The following is a 21,850-nucleotide window of genomic DNA, read 5'->3' on the forward strand; positions in this document are numbered from 1 at the left end:
CCAGGCAAAGCCTTTTAAAAAAAATAAATAAATTATGAAGACAGAAATGTAATATTTATTGAAACATGGTTATCGCTTTGGCAGGGCGGCATAGGATAAAATTACGGTATCAGCCTTTGTGTATTAAACACGTCCACATTTCCAGTTACACTTGCAGCTGCCGTGCATGTGTGTGTGTGCGTGTGTGTGCGTGCGTGTGCGAATATCCAGACATGCCATGTGATTCGGACAACATTTAGTGTTTTCTTAGCAACCGGCATGCTGTCTAGGACACATGGTTCTTGTTTATGACAGAGCGAGATGGGCATGGGGGTGGAGCTTTAGTCTCCCTGCGTCTTGTGACTAACGTGTGAATGTTGGGACCCACAGAGACGGACTTGACGCTGGTCATCGGAGCGAATGACACGGTGAACTCTGCTGCGCAGGAGATCCCAACTCTATAATTGCTGGGATGCCGTTCTGGAAGTGTGGAAGTCCAAACAGGTTTGTTTGGAAATGCTTTTGCAAATTCCAACTGGATACGTAGCGTCTTACTACATAATCGACTTATTTTGTACTCTACCTACCTGCAGGTTATAGTGATGAAGCGCACACTGGGAGTGGGCTACGCAGCAGTGGACAACCCCATTTTCTACAAACCCAATACATCGATGTTGCTGGGAGATGCCAAGAAAACATGTGATGCACTGCAAGCAAAGATCAGAGAGGTCTACTACTAGTTACAACAAATCTATTTTTTTTTTCTGTATAAAATTAAATCCACACAATCTGTTCTCTCAGTAAAGGATTTAAGGATCTGGGTATTTTTTTTGGAAGTTTATTTGATCTGCAAAGAACAAAGCATTATACCTTTTAATTGCCATTTCACGGGTACTGATGCAAATCCAATGAGCGCAAACGTTAAAAAGAGCACACACAAGTATACTATGTGTATATATGACAGTGTGTTCTCATGCCTGGGTGCCTAAAATTCTTAGGGTTGTTTAAAAAATGAGGGAAATGCAAAAGTCATGGACTAATGTGCTCTGAATTGTAAATAAAACATTCAAATGTGTCAGAAAGTGTTTTTCTTTCAAGAGCAAAAACAAACTATGACGATACAGTGAAAAACAGATTCTACAACTCTCCATGTTTGAGAAAATTTCACGATTTTTAGCTGCTTAAGGTGTAAATGAAAAGGAACATTTGCACCATTTACTCCAGCAAGACTTATTATTTCATCAACAACTTGTGTGTGTTTAAAAGGTCATAGCTACACTTTTTTCATCAAAAACGATTTTTTTCCAAAGATAATACATCCACAGCACATCTAGAACGGTGCAAAATAAAAGTATCCATCCATACATCAATTTTCTAACACGTCTATAGCCCTGTTGGGGTCGCAAGGGGTGCCGATGCCTATCTCCAGCTGTCAAATAGCGAGAGGCGGCGTACACCCTGGAAAGGTCTAAAAGTATAAATTTTTCTGAAAATAAATATATAGTATACAAAGAATTGTTTTATAAATTTTGACAGGTCCAAAATATAATATTTACTTCTGGATGCGATGCCAATTTCGACATGATGGGATCCAAGTCTTTAAAGTCTCGCTGCCATCAGCCAAATCTTTCTCTCCCTCCAGTTTTACTGTCAGATTAAAGTTGTTACTCAAAAAACATTAATATTACTTTTGTCTGAAGTATGAATACTTTTAGCCTTAACTATACATATTTCACCTGCTTGTTGTTGAGTCTCACTGCAGTAGATTCCCACACCTCACTTAAACACAGATGACAGTTCCAGAGATGCTAAATATTATAGACAATCCAAATTCATGATTTTCCCAGTACTGATTCTGACCAATTTGGATTTATCTTTTCTGAGGACTACGGCACATACGAGAGGAAGAAAATGTGTGATATGTTTGAAACTGAATAAATTACAAACATACCCCCCCATTTACGCATCAAAGCACATGCTTCTAACCTTTGTCTGATTCTAATTAAACTCAGATGAGGCCATAAACTTGCATGCATGTGGACAACACATTCCCAAACCAAATGTAGCGGGAGTTCCACAGCAGGTGTGGACAAGAGACTGCAGATATATTAGCATTAATGTCGGTATCTGCCAAGCGTCGGTCACTTTTTAACACGTCGGCATCTGTCCTTTAAGTAAACCTGGGCAGATGTTATTAGCCGAGGTTCATTTTTAACCTGGGGCCGTTTGTGTATGTTTTTTGGAAAGGTGTTGTTTGGGCATGTGGCAGGGAGGCAGTGCGGGATTGTGGGGCGTTTAATTGAAGCAGAGAAGTGTGTGCATTGTTTATGGTGTCCAAAGGGAAGGGAAACATATTTATGTAAAATACTGGTTATCAGCTATAACAGCAATATTAATATCGGATATTGGTATCGGCCCGAGTTTTCATATCGTTGCGTCCCCATTTGTACGAATCATAAGAGCAGAAGTTAAAAGGAATATTGAACGGAGATTTATCACAACTGATATTGTCATGGTGATATTTAACAATAATATGGCCATTGCAGGATTCTGTACCGTCTTGCAGCCCTATGGTAAAGTGTAGTTAAAGGCCAGGAGTCCAATGTGGCACAGCTGCAACATGCTATTAAAGCCACCGTATTTGGTGTGCCCGAAACAGCCAAAGCAAGCCGTTTCCTCTGTATTTTTGGAGGCAACACTTCAGCCAATAAACCAAAACACTCAGGTCCTGCATGTGGAACCGGGCCTCTCTACCTGAGAAGCCTCCTAAAGAAGTTTATCTTCTCAAATGTAGCCTCAAACAAACCTAAAACATGGTTCTTCTTGTACCAAAGCTGAAAATAAAAAATGTCACTTTGTGTTTTAAAATAATGGTATTTTGTCTGTTGTTTGGTCGCTTGTCCAAGAGCCGATCCCAGGGTTAACGGGTCCAGGAGGAAATCAGCGAGGAAGATTCCCTCACAACACTCTCCAGCTCTTTCTGGGACATTTCAAAACGTTCCCATGTCAAAAGGGATGTTTAGTCTCTGCAGTAATTCCTGGCATTACAACAGACGAGGCTCCAGTCTGTATATCCATCTCCTGCTCTATCCTACCATCACTCCTGAGCAAGACAACAAATCTGAGACTGATCCACTTTCAGCAAACACTGATCTCAACCTGGAAGCAGGTCCCCACGGTCTCAGAGTGAGAGCCGCTCAGTCTCATCCCTGAGGTTCAGAGCACGCAGAAGGTAATGGCTTAAATATTCCAACACAACCGCACCGTCAGTAAGGAGCAAAGAGGGGACCCCCTGGTCCCCAAGCCAGTTATGTCATTTTCATACTCTGGACCCAAATCTGCAAACATTATACTGCAAACTTTTTTTCTGCAGTTCTTTGGCAAGTTTATATTATTGCCGTTTAAAAAAAAAACCAGTTCACTCAAAATAAATAAATAAAACGCTGCTGAGTTTCTGCCGTCCAAACTTTAATATATCTTCTACAACATCGTGAAAGTTTGGTGATCGAGGCATTTCACATGTTTAACAGTGACATAAAAAATAAACTTAGGACTTTGTCAGTGATTATGATCTTGAAGATCACACTTTTGAAGGATTGATGCAGAAAGTCCTGGTGTTTGCAATATTTCTTGCACCTGTAAAATGAAAAACTCATTTTAATTACAAGCCCCTTTGAGTTTTTACTTATTATTGACTGATTTTTGTTTCCTTTTCAGATCACTATGACACATCTTACATGTACTGACTCAAACACTCGCATGCTTTAATCTTGAAGCCTGTGTTTTATTGCGTATTGTTATGCAGTGATGTCAGCCTTTCCAATAAAATAAAAAGTTTAAGCCATGAGAATTAGATCAAATATACAAGGGTGAATCTTCGCTTGCAGTTGAATTTGCTCTTTCATCAGCATTTTCCAGCAGACGTTTTAGCTTTGTTGATCAGTGAGTGCAGGTAGGAGTAGAAAAAGAGGAGATTGTCGTATTCTCCACCGTACTCCTGGCCCAGGCAGTGCTGGTGGAAGTCTTTGAGGAAATAATAAATGGCCTCGATGGTGGCAAGGTAAGTGTCCGGTTTGCCCTTCTGGCTCCGCCAGAAACATGTTTTTCTCGTCTTCAGTTCCACCTGGAGCAGACCTGGAAAAGAAAAAGAAAAGTTGAGATTGTGTAAAAGCAGGAGAGCACAGAAAATAGAAGTAACCCGGGATACTCCCTAGGTGTCAGAAAACACATGCAGAGCTGCACTCTTTGATTACCTTGCAGCCTTTCGTCTGTGCTGATCTTGTTGGTCTGGTTCCACGTGCTGTCGATGAAGACCACCCTCTGTAACGGGCGTACCCTTGACTCTGAGCCATTTGCTTCATCTGGGATCACGGACTGTGGCTCTTTGTGAGTGCGTGTGGCAGCTTGGACGTCGCCTTTCAGCCTCTTTACGGAGGGCTCATCAAAGGGCTCTTCCGACCTGTTGTTTCTCCTTTCACGTAAACACTGGATCATGTCTTGAACTGAGACAGCCCCTGGGCCTGGGAACACCAACACCACCTGGAAAAAATCCAGAGACGAGTGGAATAGCATCACCCTCACGTCAGCATTACACAAGAGTTAAAGGTGTTTCTAAAATCTGCCATTTCTGCAGCACATTCGCTAATCCACAGATAAACCTTTGAAGCCCTAAAATAGAAAAAATATATTGCAGAGACTGAAGGGAAGAATTAGAAAGACGGGTGCAACTCGGCGGAGTGAAAGAGAGGCAAGAATAAAAGCAATTTAAGGCTAGCAGATACAATTAATGCACGTGCTTTTAAAACTGCAAATCTAAAACTAGCTCTTCAAAATAAGATGCAAGAGTACAGAAAAAAAGTGAATAAAAAAATATGACTAAAAAACCAGCTGCACCATTTAAATTTTTTTATCCGCAGCAAATGTTGAAGCAAATATGGAAAAAACCTGTTAAGCCAAATCTATTTAAGAGCCATGGCAGCACATGGCTTCTGGTGATACTTTTATAAAGCCTCAGGGGTTTCCTGTGGACTACAGAGCCAGGACTCCATCTCTCAGGCTAGACACTCACTGGAGTCTGAGGAGAAGAGCTCAGGTCTGGCATTTAGAAGCTCTTTGTGCTTACTGAGTTCCTTATCGCTGTCTCACCAAAGTAAATATGCTGAAAGTTTTCAACCGTAACTATATTGGCGGCTCATAGCGGTCTAAAGCAACCCTACTTAATGCAACTGTCCTTTTAACGTAGAACTTACTTTTCCATCTGCAAAACAAGATCCCCATAAATGTCCATGTTATCTTCAAATGAGCCTAGTATTCCTGCACACTAGCTACCTTTACATAGACATTAGTTACTGGAATAAAGGGCGGATCAGAGTAAAAACATGCAAAGTGGAATATTGTGAATGGATTAAGCTCAATTGAAATGAAACTGGACTTCGAAAGAGGCGGGTAGTTTATGCTGACCCTTAATCCAAACAGTTTTATTAGACACTTCTTGCTAGTTAGTAGGTTTTTTTTGTCTCAAGTATAGAGGAAGTATTACTTCTTCTGTGGTTTTTAAGCAAATCAGACACCTTTGCAAATACCAGAGTGGTTCTTTTCTGAATAAAACGTGGTGCATGTAAATGCGCAACGTGATCAGGTTATTTGAGGGTTTTTTTTGCCCATTTAAACGATGTATTCAGATTATTTTTCTGTTTCAATCCGACCACATCTCAAACCGAAAAAGGAATTTTGCGCACGAAAACATAGCTAACAATTCTTAATATTTAGTAAAACCGATTCCCTGATTTAATGAAACCCATTTAACCTTGTCGTCTTCAAAGTCAGGGAAGCAGGGGTAGGTATACATCGTGACGTCGCCGGGTGCGAGTATCTTGGCGTGGACTGCGGTGCTCTTCCCGTCCGTCTCATTTGGATGCTTGATGATGTCTATCTTCACAGGAAGCTGAGCACAACACAATAATGTCGAGAATCAGGCCAAGTTCATCCACTATGAGCAGGATTCCTTGATCTTGCGAAAAAACCCTTTGAATCACATTGTGAAACATTAGATTTAAAATAACTGCTCCAGTGGGACTCTGTTAAAAGAACACTAAATGGATTTCTTAAGTCTTCCTGACCTTGATTACGGGAATTTCTTGCATGTTGACACCCACTAATGAGCAGCATGTGTAGCAGAAGAACATCCTGGATCCTCCGCATTTAGAGCACTTCAACCTGCCTCTTTGCTGGGCTGCATCCAGCACCGCATGCGATGCCAATTTTAGCCCCTGGAGAGGCGGCTTGACGAGCTCACGGATGTCTGATGAATCACCGATGATTGTGGGTTTGTCACGGCAACTGGGATAAACTGGCTGGTGATGATCCAGGCTGCTCATGGTTGCTTTTTTTAGATGTGGCTGTATTTGTGTTGGAATCGGCTGACTCTGCAATCATCATCGAACAAAACTGGCAAAAAAAATAAATAGATCAATCAACGACTTAGCCTCTGAACAATAACTGTAAGAAAAAGAAAGTGACAGAGTAACATAAAAATACCATTTATCAGGCTTGAAGTTACTCAACAAAGTTCAAGGGGAAATTCATTTCTTAAGACAAATGAGTTGAACTGAGTGGGCTGTTACTGCTTAAAGAAATATGATACAATCATGAAGGCTGTCAGCTAAATCTGCTTTCATATCAAAACGTTCCCTTGAGGCACATATGACCTGCCTCCTGCCAAACTGTAGTTTCCTCTGTTGAATTCTTTAAAAAGTCAAAATCTTGGATTTAAACACTTAAACTGGCCATTACAGAGCAAAACAAGTGCCAGAATATCAGAAATAGAGGGGATTAAAAACTATATGTGCCATAACGCAATCACAATTATCTAAATGTCAGCAATTAAATATAAAGTTAAATAATTAAAAGGCAAAAGGGACATAAACACACTTTTAGGCAGGAGGAAGTGATGGTACGCTTGATTGGTGGATAGTCATTCCTTTTTTAGCACTGACCACTGGTAAAAGAAAAAAAACAGACTGTTCAATTGTATTCGACTGTCATATTTAATATTTTACTGTTTTATTATTATTATTATTTACAAAGCTGGAATCTCTAGCTGGAAGAGAAAGTATTAGACTGTGGCTAAGTTGTGACAATTACTAAGTTACCTAACAACTGGGGGATCTTAACTATTATTTGTGCCTCAATATGAATAATAATTTTCTCATAATTTCCAATTTAAACAGAAACTTTAGTATATTCAACTTCAGATCTACAACAGCGCCTCATTCGGATTAAAATGTTCATATTTGAGTAAAATCCTGAACCCAAGTTATGGTGAGGGGGAAAAAAAACAGCAGAAGAGGCAGTTGCTGAACTGCTGACACACACAACTGAGAGTAGCTTTAGCATTAGCTGCTGTGAGAAAGCTTTAAGTAAGTGAAGTGACAAACATGTGTAGCCGACGACAAAACAGTTCACATATAAATACACTGTTCCGCGAAATAAAGTCAGATCAGACAAAAATACACACGTATTTCCTCCTTATTCCACACTGAAGCTACATCAATCAGTCAAGCTAACTGTTGTGTTAGCTTCCCATCTACAGATCAGGCCGTTAACATTAGCGGACTGAAAAGCTAAAAGTTATTTGAGCAAGATAAACGCAAAACAGAGGCGGTTACAAAGTATCCGCCGTTGACACCTCTAAGGCTAAACTCGTAGCAAAACAACTCAAAGACGCATACCAGAAAGCACGTCTTCTCGACACACCGGAAATGCTACTCCGAGGGGCGGAAATAGAAACAAGATCTCCGTTGCCAAGCAACAATCGAGCTGTTCGACGGGTTTAGCGCCCCCACTGGAACAAAGGTGACATTTCGAGCAAAAAGTTGGAACGCAAAAGTTTTCTTCAATACACATAGTTTAATTTGTGCAATTTATATATATATATATATATATATATATATATATATATATATATATATATATATATATATATATATATGTATATATATATATATATATATATATATATGTATATATATATAGGAAAGCACAGTTAATTATGGAGGACCAATCCTCCATAGTTAATTGACATTGACAATTCTGCACAAATTGTTTACCTGTTGATGAAATATCACCTGAGTGATGTCAGTTGATATGATAAATTAAGTTTGATTTTAGTTTGTAATATATTAGTTTTGGTTACTTAGTGGTATTAAAATGGGATGTTGGTTTTTAATGCAGCAACATTTCATTTCAACACACAACTCACCTTTTGCACACATTTATTTTGTTACACATGTCTTTCAATGGTTTAAGAAGACCATTGAGTCATCTAGTCAACTGAAATTGTTCCTTGGACAGTGACAAAAATAATATTCATACAGTCCTATAGTTACAAAGTGTTGAGGTAAAAAATAGAAAACAGTTTTAATTTTTAATTAATGTGGATGGGTAATATGGATCTAATATGTTATCACAATATTTTGTCTCAATATGTTGGTTTTGTAGCGACTTCCCGCTGAGATTGGGTTACTTTGAATGACAAAGTAACCCAATCAAGATCAAGAATCAAGATCAAGAATTAGGCAATCAAGACGACTTTATTGTCATCTCGTGATGACAATACCTTTGAGGCAGACTCAGTTTAGGGTGTACAGAAAAAAGGAAATAAAAATAAGCAAGTAACATGGCACTTGTGCACAGGAGACTTAATATTTAGAGGTATGTTTTTCACATTGGAGCGTGCAAAATGTGAAAAAATTTGCATCAGAGTTTGAGGGCTCTGATATTAGTCCTATAGCGAGTGCTATGAGCCCTGTTACATACAGTAGTCAGTCATTCATGAATCACAAGTAATGAGGTAGTTTTTGTGCAGTGTTTTTGAGGCTTCATTTACAAAAATCTGCAATTTGATATTCCTGAGAGTAAGAGAATACTGCCTCTGTTGCAAATAGGCAACAGAGGCAGTGTGATTGTAACATATGATGGACATATTTACATATTTAACTTATTGGATTGTAACATAATGCTTGAAACATATGATGGACATCTGATGGATAATTTCTCAGCAGGGGGGCTATCGCCCTCTGCTGAGAAACCGTGGCAATAACAGTAGATTGACTGTAACATATGATGGACCATGAATTTCTCTGGAGGGAGGAATACTCTGCACAGCTCTTGGGAAGAAGCTGTTCCTTTGTTTATTAGTTCTGGATTTAATGCTCCTGAAGCGTTTACCTGATGGGAGAGGGGCAAACAGTGCATTGCCTGGGTGGGTGGGATCAGTAAAGATGCATCTGGCCCTTCTATGGACTCGTTCTGCAAAACTTGAGTCCAAATCCTGCAGACGGCATCCCACAATCTGTTTAGTACGCTCTGTACTCACAACCCGTACTAAATCCTTCCTTTCCTGCACTGCACCTCCTCATGCACTGCACCTACAGTTATACTGAGACATAAAACACTTTCCATGGTAGCTCTGTAGAAGGTTTTTTTAGCAGTTTAGTGGAAAGTCCGGTCCTTTTCAGTTTCCCGAGGAAGAAGAGCCGTTGTTGGGCCTTCTTCACCAGGTGGGAGGTGTTCACAGTTCAGGAGAGGTCAGAGAAGATGTGAATGCCCAGGAATCTAATGCTGTCCACACGCTCCACCACCTCCCCCTTTATGCACAGAGGAACATGTTCACTCCTCCTGGACCTCCTGTAATCTATTAGCACCTCCGTGGTCTTACTGGTGTTCAGGATCAGGTTGTTCCTACAGCACCACTGTGTCACATTGCAGACCTCATCTCTGGAGTGGGACTCATCATTATTGGAGATGAGACCCACAACAGCGCTGTCATCCGCAAACTTCACCACCGTGTTTGTGGGGTGGACAGCAGAGCAGTCCTGGGTGAAAAGAGTGAAGAGAGCAGGGCTTAGGACACAACCCTGTGGTGTTCCTGTGGAGCAGATGTGTGTTTCCCTATCCTCACCACCTGGGGCCTGTTGGTTAGGCCTAAAATCATATGGCAGGACAGAAAAAAATAATTATTTTCTACAGAATAAAACAGGATGTTATTTTATTTTACCGTGAGATGTTATTTTAAAAATCTTGGCAAGCATAGGGGCATTTTCAAAAAAGTAGAATATTATGATTTATTTTAGTACCGTAATTCACAAAACACATTATATTGATTGATTAAAGACTCAGATGGATGTTCAAGGTTTTCTTTCTGTTAATTATTTTCCCCTTACAGCTGATGAAAACATGACATTTAAGATTAGAATCTGTCAGATCATAAAACATATTTTTGATCCAGAGAAGCTTGCTTAATGAAAAGTAAATGCTGCTTTAATACTTGCTTGAAGGTTGTGATACAAAAAAGGTACTTTTAATCTGAAATCAAGCCTTATCGGAACACATATTCTATTTTATTGAAAATTATTAGTTCTAAAATGCAGATGTTGTAAGACATAACCGAGTTAAACTTTAAACCTCATAGGCCTTATACATGTTTAAACAAGGTTTAAACTACTTAATGATAAAACAGTGTTTCAAACAGGGTTTCAAACGATTTTCTATAGATGATTTTATTGAGATACTTAAAGTTGAAGCCCCATTGCCTGCTGGCTTTCACTTTTAACCTGTGATATTAAGCCATGGCAAATTTATTTTCTCTTGATCTGTTAAAGTATCTATATACGAAGAGAGTTTGAATAATGAGCTTCTTTTAAATGAATTGTTTTTTTTATATGCAATTTTTTTAAAAAAAAACAAAATATTTAAGTTTCCACCAAATTGATCTCATAAAATTTTGCTGAAAAACATTTACGTTTTACATTTCATTTTTATATACTTTCTATGGGATTTGTCACTTGTTTTATGTTTCAAAAAAGAAAAAAATATTTCTTGAAATATCTTCTGTAAAAGGTTCTGTAACTTCTGGAGTTTCCTAAGATTCAACACCTGATCCATAGTAATTTGTTTTATTTCCTTGGAAGGTATTTATTCAGTCTTTTAATCTCCACCATCATGTTGATGCTGACAATATTCAGTTGTAGATGTCTTTAAACCACATTAGTTACTGACCTAGATCAATAAGCTAGACAAAAAATTGACTGGTTGATAATTATCTTTAACAAATTTAGGTAAAACAAAACAACAACAGAAAAACACCACTTGGACATCAACCAAGCAATTTCCTTCTTCGTTACATCCATCAAGTCCAGTATTGGCAACATAATTATGGAAGTGTGTGGACAATTAATGTTCGGGATCGGACATTAATTGGAACAAGGCTAAACTTACATATCTGTTGTCTGCTGTATTAATTTAAGTAACTGCGAATGCTATGGCCAGGTTACTGACAGACTAATAAGTCTAGATATTTCAAGGCACTACATTTCTGCTATTTTATTAGATGATTAGCTATTTGTTTGGACAAGCCATTAGACAATTATACCTAATAAAGTGGCAAATGAGTGTGTAAAAGTGTAAATGTAAATATAAGTGGGTAGGAATTAGTGGCCTAGTGGTTAGGGCAGGGAAGTTGCATCTTGGAGAAACTGCAAGTTCCAAAGTTTAAATCCCACTGACTGTTCGTCTGGGTCCTTGAGCAAGACCCATAGCCCCAGAATGCTCTCTGGGTGCCACTCAGTGACAGCCCACTGCTGTCTAAAGGATGGATGTAGATGACAAATTCATTGGAATGTACAAAGCTGCAATGACAAAAAAAGATTAAATTTTTGTCTATTTTGTTTAATTAACCTTTATGTTTCTGTCGTTTCTGCCCTAGAATGTCATGTTTTAGATTTCAGCATCCTTATTCTCATTTAAGTGCCGCTTCACAAAAATGCCTCTTTTATATCCTTCCTCATCCTGCAATGTCTTGTAACATTTTTAAGAGTATCGTCCAGTTCTTGGGAGAATTACAGCATCATATCTGCAGATCTAATGAAAATAATTGCACTTGGCTGCAAAGTCTGATGGAGACTTCGACCCAAAACGGATTCATTTACTTCTTTCACTTCACCACCAATGGAAAGACGTAAGTGCAGCTGGAAGATACTTGTTCTCACAGCGGAGAGATGTCGTGACTCGATGCCTCTATTGCACACTACCTTCTCTGTTCTTTTCTACTGGAACAAAAACGCACAGTAATCCTTGCAAAAAGCTATAAACATTAAAGAGCCATTTAAAGCAAGACAGATCCCTGACCAGTTGGGGTTTGTTAACTTTTCCAAGTGTAAAGACACGTGTTACTCATTTGCTTTGAACCTTTTCAGCTTTTAAAGATGAGACCCATGAGATAGTATTACGCTTGCTCAAATGTAATGGATCAAAACTGTAGGATTTTATGAGGTCATAGAAGAAGAGCTCTTGCTGTACTTATAAATTAACATATGCTTTGTGCCAACATTGACACAGTTCATGTCTTGATTTTATTAATGTACGACTGCAATAAACTAACAGGTATTTTCTTATTGTTTAATCACACAATTCATGCCATATGCTGACCCATACTTTGTTCATTGATTGATTTTAATTCACTGCCTTTACTTCATCAGATTTATCCCATTAAGATCCCACATCTGTTTGAAAAAGTTAACTTGTGCAAGATAGCAACACAGTTCAAATATAAAGATGACTCTATAGAGCAGTGAAAATGTTATGGTTTTATCAACGCTTTAAAGTAATTCTGAGATAGGTTTACAGATGCCAAATCAGACTGAAAATTGTTCACCACAGCAATACTTTCTAAATGTATTTCATTACAGAATACTGAAAACCAGCTTTAAAATATATTTTGTAATGTATTCTATTGCGTTGCTTAATCATGGTACTGTATTCTAAATACTTGGAACACTTACGCTTAAAACTGCATTTAAGCATTTATGTCACATTATGCACTGAGAGCTATTCCCTCATAAAAAACATTAATGCTAAACATTATTGACTAGGAAAAACATTACAAATGAATTCAAAAGAATTTTTTGCTATTAGTGTTAACAGATTATATTTGTTTCTGTAATAATGTGAACAAGTGCTTGAACATAGCAGCAACTCATCTCTTAAAAGAAATCTGCATTTTTGCTTACCCCTTTTAATTCATAAAATAAAGCTATGCCAGAAAATATGGTACAAAAAAATAAACCAAAAATACTGCAAGTAAAACGATTTAACAAAGTTTGTATCTTCATGCTGATTATTAAAACCTCTTTCCTAAGAACATTGCAAATATTTGCAGAATGGTAAATGTGCTGTATATGAATCAAACAGCACTGAGTAAAACAGGTTGAAATCTTATTTCAAGGCAAACACACTAGTGAGTAGCCACCAATCTATCTATATGACTAATCAGCAGTCCAGTAAAGATGTTGTAGCACAGCAAGAGGGACATAAGAGTGCTTATCTGTCATTCGGTTGTGATGAGGAGTGAAGATGAGTCTTCCCTTTCTGAAGAATTGCTCTAACTTGGTTTATTGGCCATGGGGACAAACAAGGCTTTTGATGTCTGTTTCCATCACTTACATTCCAAATCAAGTCTAAAACAACAACCATCATTGTGTAAAGCCATCAGCTTTTATTTAGTAAAGCAAAGTGTTTTTTTTAAAAAAAAAAAAACTTTTATTAAAAAAAAGATCCCCATGGGAAGGGCTCTCAACTCTCACGCAATGACCGTGTGATACACGTATTTCCCTGACCGCGCACACACACACACACACACACACACACACAAAACCCAACAACACAACAACGCCCACCTGGGCTGCGGATGATCCGTTCACACAGCTCAGTCTAAACATCGCCTTCTGCGGAGCTGGTTCAGCTTCTTTCACAGCTTGTGGCCATCACTGAGTCCTGCTGCTGTTAGTGTCGAAGGTTTATAGCCATGTGATATGCTTGTGAAAAAAAAGACCAAAAACCACTAGATCATGATAAAATAAGGTTATATACACACCAAACCTCCATCTTGATAGGGTTTTGATGGTCCTTTTTGAGCCAAAAGATAATTTGCTCTTGGGCACGATTAACAAATATAAACAGACATCTAATGGCAGTATTGCAGTACCAGTACCACCCGATATTCAACCAGACACAGAGTAGCGCTCAAAACAGTTTATTGTGAGTACGATGAATCATGGCGGGTAAGGCGAGCAAACAGAACCAGACCAGGCAGATGAGTCTTGGCTGGAGGTGCAGGCAGGCAGAGACGAGCAGGAGACCAGAACAGGCGGTGTAGACCAGGAAACCACCCGAACCAGCAGAGCAAGCAGCAGGGAATCACTGAGAAACAGCCAGGGCTGCAGAACGCGGACACAGGCAACTTAGCTTGGCTTGGTTTGGCTGAGCACACATAAACTAGTAGAGCAAGGGCTCTACCAAACTAGCTGAGAAGAGAAGAGAGACGTTCTGACAGGGAAGAGTTGGCAGAGACAGGTGTAAGTAAGCAGGGGCCTGTTTCAGAAAGGAGGTTAAGTGAAAACTCTGAGTATGTTAACCCTGAAATGAGGGAAACTCTGGGTTTTCTATTTCAGAAAGGGAGGTAAGTTAAACCTGAGAAAGCAGAGTAAGTCAAGCCCGTTTCTGAAAGAGAGGTAACTTATACTCAGAGTCAGTTACCATGGCAATTTACTCTGTGAACCTAACCTGGTCGGGAGCAGGTTTTCTTCAGAAAACCCAGAGTTTATTTTGGTCTCCTCCCCTTTTTTAAAGAGGAAGTGGTGTTTAAACACCTCATTGATTTTTTGGGGACATATTAATTGCGCACATTTCAGTCACGCAGACCGCATCAAAGGGAATGAAATGGCATGTCCATTTATGGATGATCCTGTTGACGAAGAGGCTGTATTACTTCGTAGGGAGTTACATTTACGTCGGGAAAGGATTTTGAGGCCCAGAGTGGATTTTTTGTCATATGCCTATCCTATCAAAGCAATTTATATGGTGTGATATTTGCTAAAAAAAAAAAAAAAAGAAAACAAAAAAAAAAGATTTTAAAATAGTTTGAATATTTCCTAGAATTCACCTCTAGCTTTAGTTTCAGAATGTTGATTTCCAGATCTGCCTTTTGGATCTGGCGGTCCAAGTATACAAGTTCTTTGCTGCTTTTTTCTATCTTTTTAATAAGAAGAAGTCTATATAACTCCTTAACTGGCAACTGAAAATACATTAGATTAGAGTTACATCATGAATGTAGTCTAAAATTCAGAATGAAACTGTGACATTTACTGTAAATCACTGAACTGTGTCCATCTGTGCACCAGAAGTTGATGGACCTTCCTCCTGCTGTTCTTCCACACTCTGGGGGGTAGAGATAAGAATGACCATTTATAGATATAAACTTGGATTCTATAGGCTACTCCACATATAAATGTAATATTAAAATTACCTTTGTAGGCCTGTCTGTGGCAGCAGAAACGGTTTCTTCATCCCCATCATCCTGTGAAGATGAGCATTTCAATGAGTACACTTTATAATACTATTTGTCATAATTGATGGTGTATGGAGTAGGCTACTGACAACTGTATGGGGTACTGTTGGGACAGGAGGCTCCAAGAGGCAGATATTACCATCCAAATCTGTTGGGGCCAACAAAAAACCCAACCCAAAGTAATATGAATGGAAATATCACATTTAGTCTATATAAAAAAATAACACTGTAGGTAGACCTCTTACATTTTATGAAGGCACTTAAATATTCTGGAGTGATTGGCTTTGATGAAGTCTCTCCAGGAATTCCCTTAGCCATTGGCCTTCCAGCATTTAGGCTCAGGGCCATCTCTTCTGCATTTGTCAGGGGTGGTGGTTCAGGTCCTCCCCCTGTTTTACGAGCCTCTGCCTTCTTTCTGTTGGCTGAGTAGAAGTCAAATGAGAATGAACATTTAGACCTGTGTCAAAAATGCTACACTGAATGCCATTTAGTCATTTAATATGTCAAATGTTTGTACAGCCAGGTAGCTACTCTACTCCTATGATGTGCTCAAGGCTTACCTGCTTGAAATATGTTTTTATATTTCATTTTCAGCTGCTGCCATGTTCTTTTGATGCCTGCAGGATTGCACCTATCCATGGAAATTAAATTAGGTTTAATAAAATACTGTTCTTCCAGTTTCACCTCTGATATTATAACAGCTGGGTAAGTTACTTTAAAATAGTTCTTAATTACTAACTACAAATTTTATCTTCAACAAGTCTAATTAGATTAATGTAATAATTACTGTCACTAGAAAGTATTGGTCTACTTACTAATTAGCTTTTTTTTCAAATACATATTCAAATTCTGCATATGCTTGCATAAGCACATCCAGTTCTGCTGGTGAGAAAAATGCACACCTTTTTTTGTCTGAAGCTGTTGCCATGGTGACTCGTAATATCTGCACTCCATTGATAATGGCTTTTTATAGTTGTGGTGCACGCACTTAACTCAGAGTCAGTGAACTCAGAGTTGATTGAACTAACTCATTTCAGCTGTTCTGAAACCCAAAACTCAGAGTTTCCCATCTCAGGCTAAGTCAACTCAGAGTTCAAGTTTTAACTCAGAGTTGGTTGAACCTCCTTATTGAAACAGGCCCCAGGTGAACAGGTGACCAGAGTTGAATGTAATTAGTGGCAACAGGGGGAGATGATCTAGAACCGGGTGGTGGCTGGAAGCAGACTGAGCTGATTGGATAATGGCTGGTGGCTGAGAGGTGAAAAGGCTACATGAGAAAAGTCCTGGGGCCTGTTTCAGAAAGGAGGTTAAGTGAAAACTCTGAGTATGTTAACCCTGAAATGAGGGAAACTCTGGGTTTTCTGTTTCAGAAAGGGAGGTAAGTTAAACCTGAGAAAGCAGAGTAAGTCAAGCCCGTTTCTGAAAGAGAGGTAACTTATACTCAGAGTCAGTTACCATGGCAATTTACTCTGTGAACCTAACCTGGTCAGGAGCAGGTTTTCTTCAGAAAACCCAGAGTTTATTTTGGTCTCCTCTCCTTTTTTAAAGAGGAAGTGGTGTTTAACGTTTTACATTTCAGTCACGCAGACCGCATCAAAGGGAATGAAATGGCATGTCCTTTTATGGATGATCCTGTTGACGAAGAGGCTGTATTACTTCGTAGGGAGTTACATTTACGTCGGGAAAGGATTTTAAGGCCCAGAGTGGATTTTTTGTAATATCTCTATCCTATCACAGCAATTTATATGGTGTTCTTCATTTGCTAAAAAAAAAAAAAAAGAAAGATTTTAAAATAGTTTTAATACTTCCTAGAATTCACCTGTGACCATACACTCACCTCTAGCTTTAGTTTCAGAATGTCGATTTCCAGATCTGCCTTTTGGATCTGGCGGTCCAAGTATACAAGTTCTTTGCTGTTTTTTTCTATCTTTTTAATTATAAGAAGTCTATATAACTCCTTAACTGGCAACTGAAAATACATTAGATTATAGTTACATCATGAATGCAGTCTAAAATTCAGAATGAAACTGTGGCATTTACTGTAAATCCCTGAACTGTGTCCATCTGTGCACCAGAAGTTGATGGACCTTCCTCCTGCTGTTCTTCTACACTCTGGGGGGTAGAGATAAGAATGACCATTTATAGATATAAACTTGGATTCTATAGGCTACTCCACATATAAATGTGAATGTGTAGATTGTTTGATGTGTAGACATATAATATTAAAATTACCTCTGTAGGCCTGTCTGTGGCAGCAGAAACGGTTTCTTCATACCCATCATCCTGTGAAGATGAGCATTTCAATGAGTACACTTTATAATACTATTTGTCATAATTGATGGTGTATGGAGTAGGCTACTGACAACTGTATGGGGTACTGTTGGGACAGGAGGCTCCAAGAGGCAGATATTACCATCCGAATCTGTTGGGACCAACAAAAAACCCAACTCAAAGTAATATAAATGGGAATATCACATTTAGTCTATATAAAGAAAATCACACTGTAGGTAGACCTCTTACATTTTATGAAGGCACCTAAATCTTCTGGAGTGACTGGCTCTGATGAAGTCCCTCCAGGAATTCCCTCAGCCATTGGCCTTCCAGCATTTAGGCTCAGGGCCATCTCTTCTGCATTTGTCAGGGGTGGTGGTACAGGTCCTCCCCCTGTTTTACGAGCCTCTGCCTTCTTTCTGTTGGCTGAGTAGAAGTCAAATGAGAATGAACATTTAGACATATGTCAAAAATGCTACACTGAATGCCATTTAGTCATTTAATATGTCAAATGTTTGTACAGCCAGGTAGCTACTCTACTCCTATGATGTGCTCAAGGCTTACCTGCTTGAAATATGTTTTTATATTTCATTTTCAGCTGCTGCCATGTTCTTTTGATGCCTGCAGGATTGCACATATCCATGAAAATTAAATAAGGTTTAATAAAATACTGTTCTTCTAGTTTCACCTCTGATATTATAACAGTTGGGTAAGTTACTCTAAAATAGTTCTTAATTACTAACTACAAATTTTATCTTCAACAAGTCTAATTAGATTAATGTAATAATTACTGTCACTAGAAAGTATTGGTCTACTTACTAATTAGCTTTTTTTTCAAATACATATTCAAATTCTGCATATGCTTGCATAAGCACATCCAGTTCTGCTGGTGAGAAAAATGCACACCTTTTTTTGTCTGAAGCTGTTGCCATGGTGACTCGTAATATCTGCACTCCATTGATAATGGCTTTTTATAGTTGTGGTGCACGCACTTAACTCAGAGTCAGTGAACTCAGAGTTGATTGAACTAACTCATTTCAGCTGCTCTGAAACCCAAAACTCAGAGTTTCCCATCTCAGGCTAAGTCAACTCAGAGTTCAAGTTTTAACTCAGAGTTGGTTGAACCTCCTTATTGAAACAGGCCCCAGGTGAACAGGTGACCAGAGTTGAATGTAATTAGTGGCAACAGGGGGAGATGATCTAGAACCGGGTGGTGGCTGGAAGCAGACTGAGCTGATTGGATAATGGCTGGTGGCTGAGAGGTGAAAAGGCTACATGAGAAAAGTCCTGATAAGTCCAAAAGCAAAATAAACAAAAACCCAAATCATGACACACAGAGCCGTTTACTTGTTGAGAACGTGCAATATTGAGAGTAAATGTTGTGAATGGAGTTTAAACAGACGGGATTCTCCTCATATTAGGCAGTCTCGTATTGAAACAGTCATGAGAAAACAATTTTGTGTAATTTTATGTTTTAAAACATTAACTGAACAATAAAGTGTGGACAATACTCTTTCACTTTTTAACAAAGGTAAATATCCCTACTTCCATGTCTAGTCAGTGAAAATGAGACTAAACATCCGTGCTGCGAAAAATAACCATTATCCCACGCTGAACTTTCCACAGAAGTTGGCAGGTCTGCCCATGGGCCTTACAGACAGGTTGTTTTTCCCTATCTTCATGTCTTTTTGTATGCAATGGGTGAATGTAACATCTTCTGCTATGTCTCTAATCCTTTGCATATTTCTGTTTAGCTGCCATAAATGCTCTAACTATTCTTCATTATTGTTTACAATACTGCACACGGCCATTTTGGAAGTGACATCTACCGTTTCTTCTCTTTTTACTGCATTTCCATTAGTTATGTTGAGTACTGTTCACCTGTGTTTTTTGTGAATACTGCAACTACGTCTGTGTCAAGTATAAACGTCTATAGTGCTTCTGGACTCGTGCCCAGTCCGCACAGATGTGGCAACCCAACACGTGAGTATAACTCAGCTTTTAGACTGTGGCATGTTATTTACAAATGTAACTGTATTGTAAATACCCAGGTTTAAAATAGTAACTGTATCAGAATACGGTTACTATTATTGGTTTCCTAACTACGTAACGGCAGTACATGTATTCTGTTACTTCCCAACACTGCTTACCTTTAGAATCTGTTTTCTAAACAGTAAACAAAGTTGGTGATTTTCTTGTTGCCATGTTAAAACATATAAGGAATTTAACTCAGAATTTCATTGTATATTAACACCTACAACAAAGGCAAAAAGCATGTAGGAATGTCTTCTTTACAGTACTGCAGAACAGCCAGTGACAGGTGAGAAAAGCAATTTATAAGACAACATCCTAGCAATTAGACATGATGCTAAAACTGTCTACTGTTCATGAACACAGCACAAAGCTTGCCAGTTTGTCCCCAAACTTTAACTAGACTGCCTTTGGATGACAACTATGATCAAAGAATAAGCCCAGTGAACATTCCCATGGTAGTGTTGCAGTAAGGCAAGGAAAGTTTATTCAGAAAGCACTTTTCAGTAACAAGACAATTCAAAGTGCAGTACACTCAATGCGACGGAGGAATGCATATTTCCAGCCAAGCTCTTGCATCTGCAGACGCACAGCTGTGGTTGTGGGTATACCGTGACGCCGAGTGTCTCCACTGCCAGTTCCTTAGGAGGCGGAAAGAAAGTAAAGAAATCCGACTGTCATGGCTTCTTCAAATCCCACCAAAAATTGTCAATCCAACCAATCGTGTCCTACAAACCCCTCCCACTGAAGCTCCTCAACCAATCGCTTCTTACACAAACCCCTTCCACCCAATCAATCAAACCACTCATGTCTTACACAACCCCCCCCCCCCCCCCCCCAAGAAACTCCCAGTTTAGGCTCTGACCAGAACCGCACCCCTAGACCCAACCTCTGTCCCCTCTGCTCCCCAACCTCTGCCCCCTCATTTGAATATAAGAACATGAAATAAAAAAAGCCTGAAATAAAAATGGAGTTAAGGAACAAGAGTCCCTAAATAAAGTAGCTTTACTAAATAAGTGTCACAAAATAAAACAGCCTTATGAAATAAATTAATAAATAATTCTTGAATAAATAAATGAAGAACAAAACAAGTTAGACATAGTTTAAAAAAAAAAATATATATATATATATATATATATATATATATATATATATATATATATATATATTATTTGATTTCATGTGGACATTTACATATTTGATGGAATATGTATTAATAATTTATTAATAGCAATGTTTATTTCATTTTGAATGAATCGGCTCTCTACAGTTTGGACCCCCTGTGAAGCAGATTGTTACTTGTTTCTCTTCCGGACCTGTTGCATCTGCAGCCTGATCTTAGATAAGGGGAAGAAAATGATGCATTATTGGACGGATGGATCTTCAAAAGTTTGGTCAGCATTCTGTAAATACATTTGTAGGTTTATCTTAAAAGTTCTCTATCCCCATCCTCTCCTCTGTTATCAGTGTGCAGGTATGATGTTCCCATAACTGCTGGAGCTCCATACCCACTTTTCCCTCTGGTCCTGTTTGGGTCTCCGTGCAAAGAGGTTCAAACACAGATTATCCCAGGTTGCATAACAACATATTTACTTTGGGAATATAAAGGTTGACAGCTCTGAGATATATCAAGTTCAGCTGTGTGTTCTCTCTCTCCCCCCCCCCCCCCCAGGGCCCCCCATTCTCCTTGTGCCCCCAGACCACCCCTCCATCGTCGCACGAGAATCCCCAGCCTCGTTCCCTGTTCATCCTCACTCGTCTTTGCTTTTTTATTCTCCCCTCTTCTCGGGGTCTTCCAGGTTCTGTTGTTAACAGCCAGACACAGACTTCACTGTTTTGCAGACGCTGCCCCTGTCTGCACATGTAACCTGTAATATGGGATATGTGTGGGTTTCTACGGAGTCCCTAAAGGGTCATTGAAGGAAAAACATTATAAAACATTATTGAGCACACCACATACTTTTACTTATACACCACTTACTTTTACTTACACACCACATACTTTCTTGCTTCAACCAGATAGTTACTTTTCCTTGATGTTAAAGATGGCAGCCAAAGAAGTATCTGTGCGCACAACAAACTTTGTTTTCTTTTTTGATTGCTCTTCAGTGTCCCTTTAGAGGCTCCATAGTTATGGGGATACAAACAAAATTATAAAAAAATCCA

The 21,850-nt window shown here is 38.9% G+C and overlaps 1 protein-coding gene and 1 long non-coding RNA gene across 2 annotated transcripts; one reads left to right on the forward strand and one right to left on the reverse strand.

Moving 5' to 3' along the window:
* The first annotated feature begins 379 nt into the window (after positions 1-379).
* LOC118562933 lies at positions 380-1,054 on the forward strand. Its single transcript, XR_004930895.1, has 2 exons — positions 380-483; positions 573-1,054. It is a non-coding gene; the product is annotated as an uncharacterized LOC118562933 (long non-coding RNA).
* A 2,693-nt stretch (positions 1,055-3,747) lies between these two features.
* LOC118556401 (tRNA-uridine aminocarboxypropyltransferase 1-like) lies at positions 3,748-7,800 on the reverse strand. The gene is made up of 5 exons (XM_036136213.1): positions 7,710-7,800; positions 6,099-6,426; positions 5,786-5,923; positions 4,233-4,518; positions 3,748-4,113 (listed from the first exon to the last, which is right to left on the reverse strand). Exons 2-5 carry the CDS (start codon positions 6,354-6,356, stop codon positions 3,884-3,886), a joined length of 912 nt encoding a protein of 303 aa, XP_035992106.1. The 5' UTR covers positions 6,357-6,426; positions 7,710-7,800; the 3' UTR covers positions 3,748-3,883.
* Positions 7,801-21,850: the final 14,050 nt, after the last annotated feature.

Source organism: Fundulus heteroclitus, chromosome 4 (genome assembly GCF_011125445.2).
Source record: "Fundulus heteroclitus isolate FHET01 chromosome 4, MU-UCD_Fhet_4.1, whole genome shotgun sequence".
NCBI lineage: Eukaryota > Metazoa > Chordata > Actinopteri > Cyprinodontiformes > Fundulidae > Fundulus > Fundulus heteroclitus.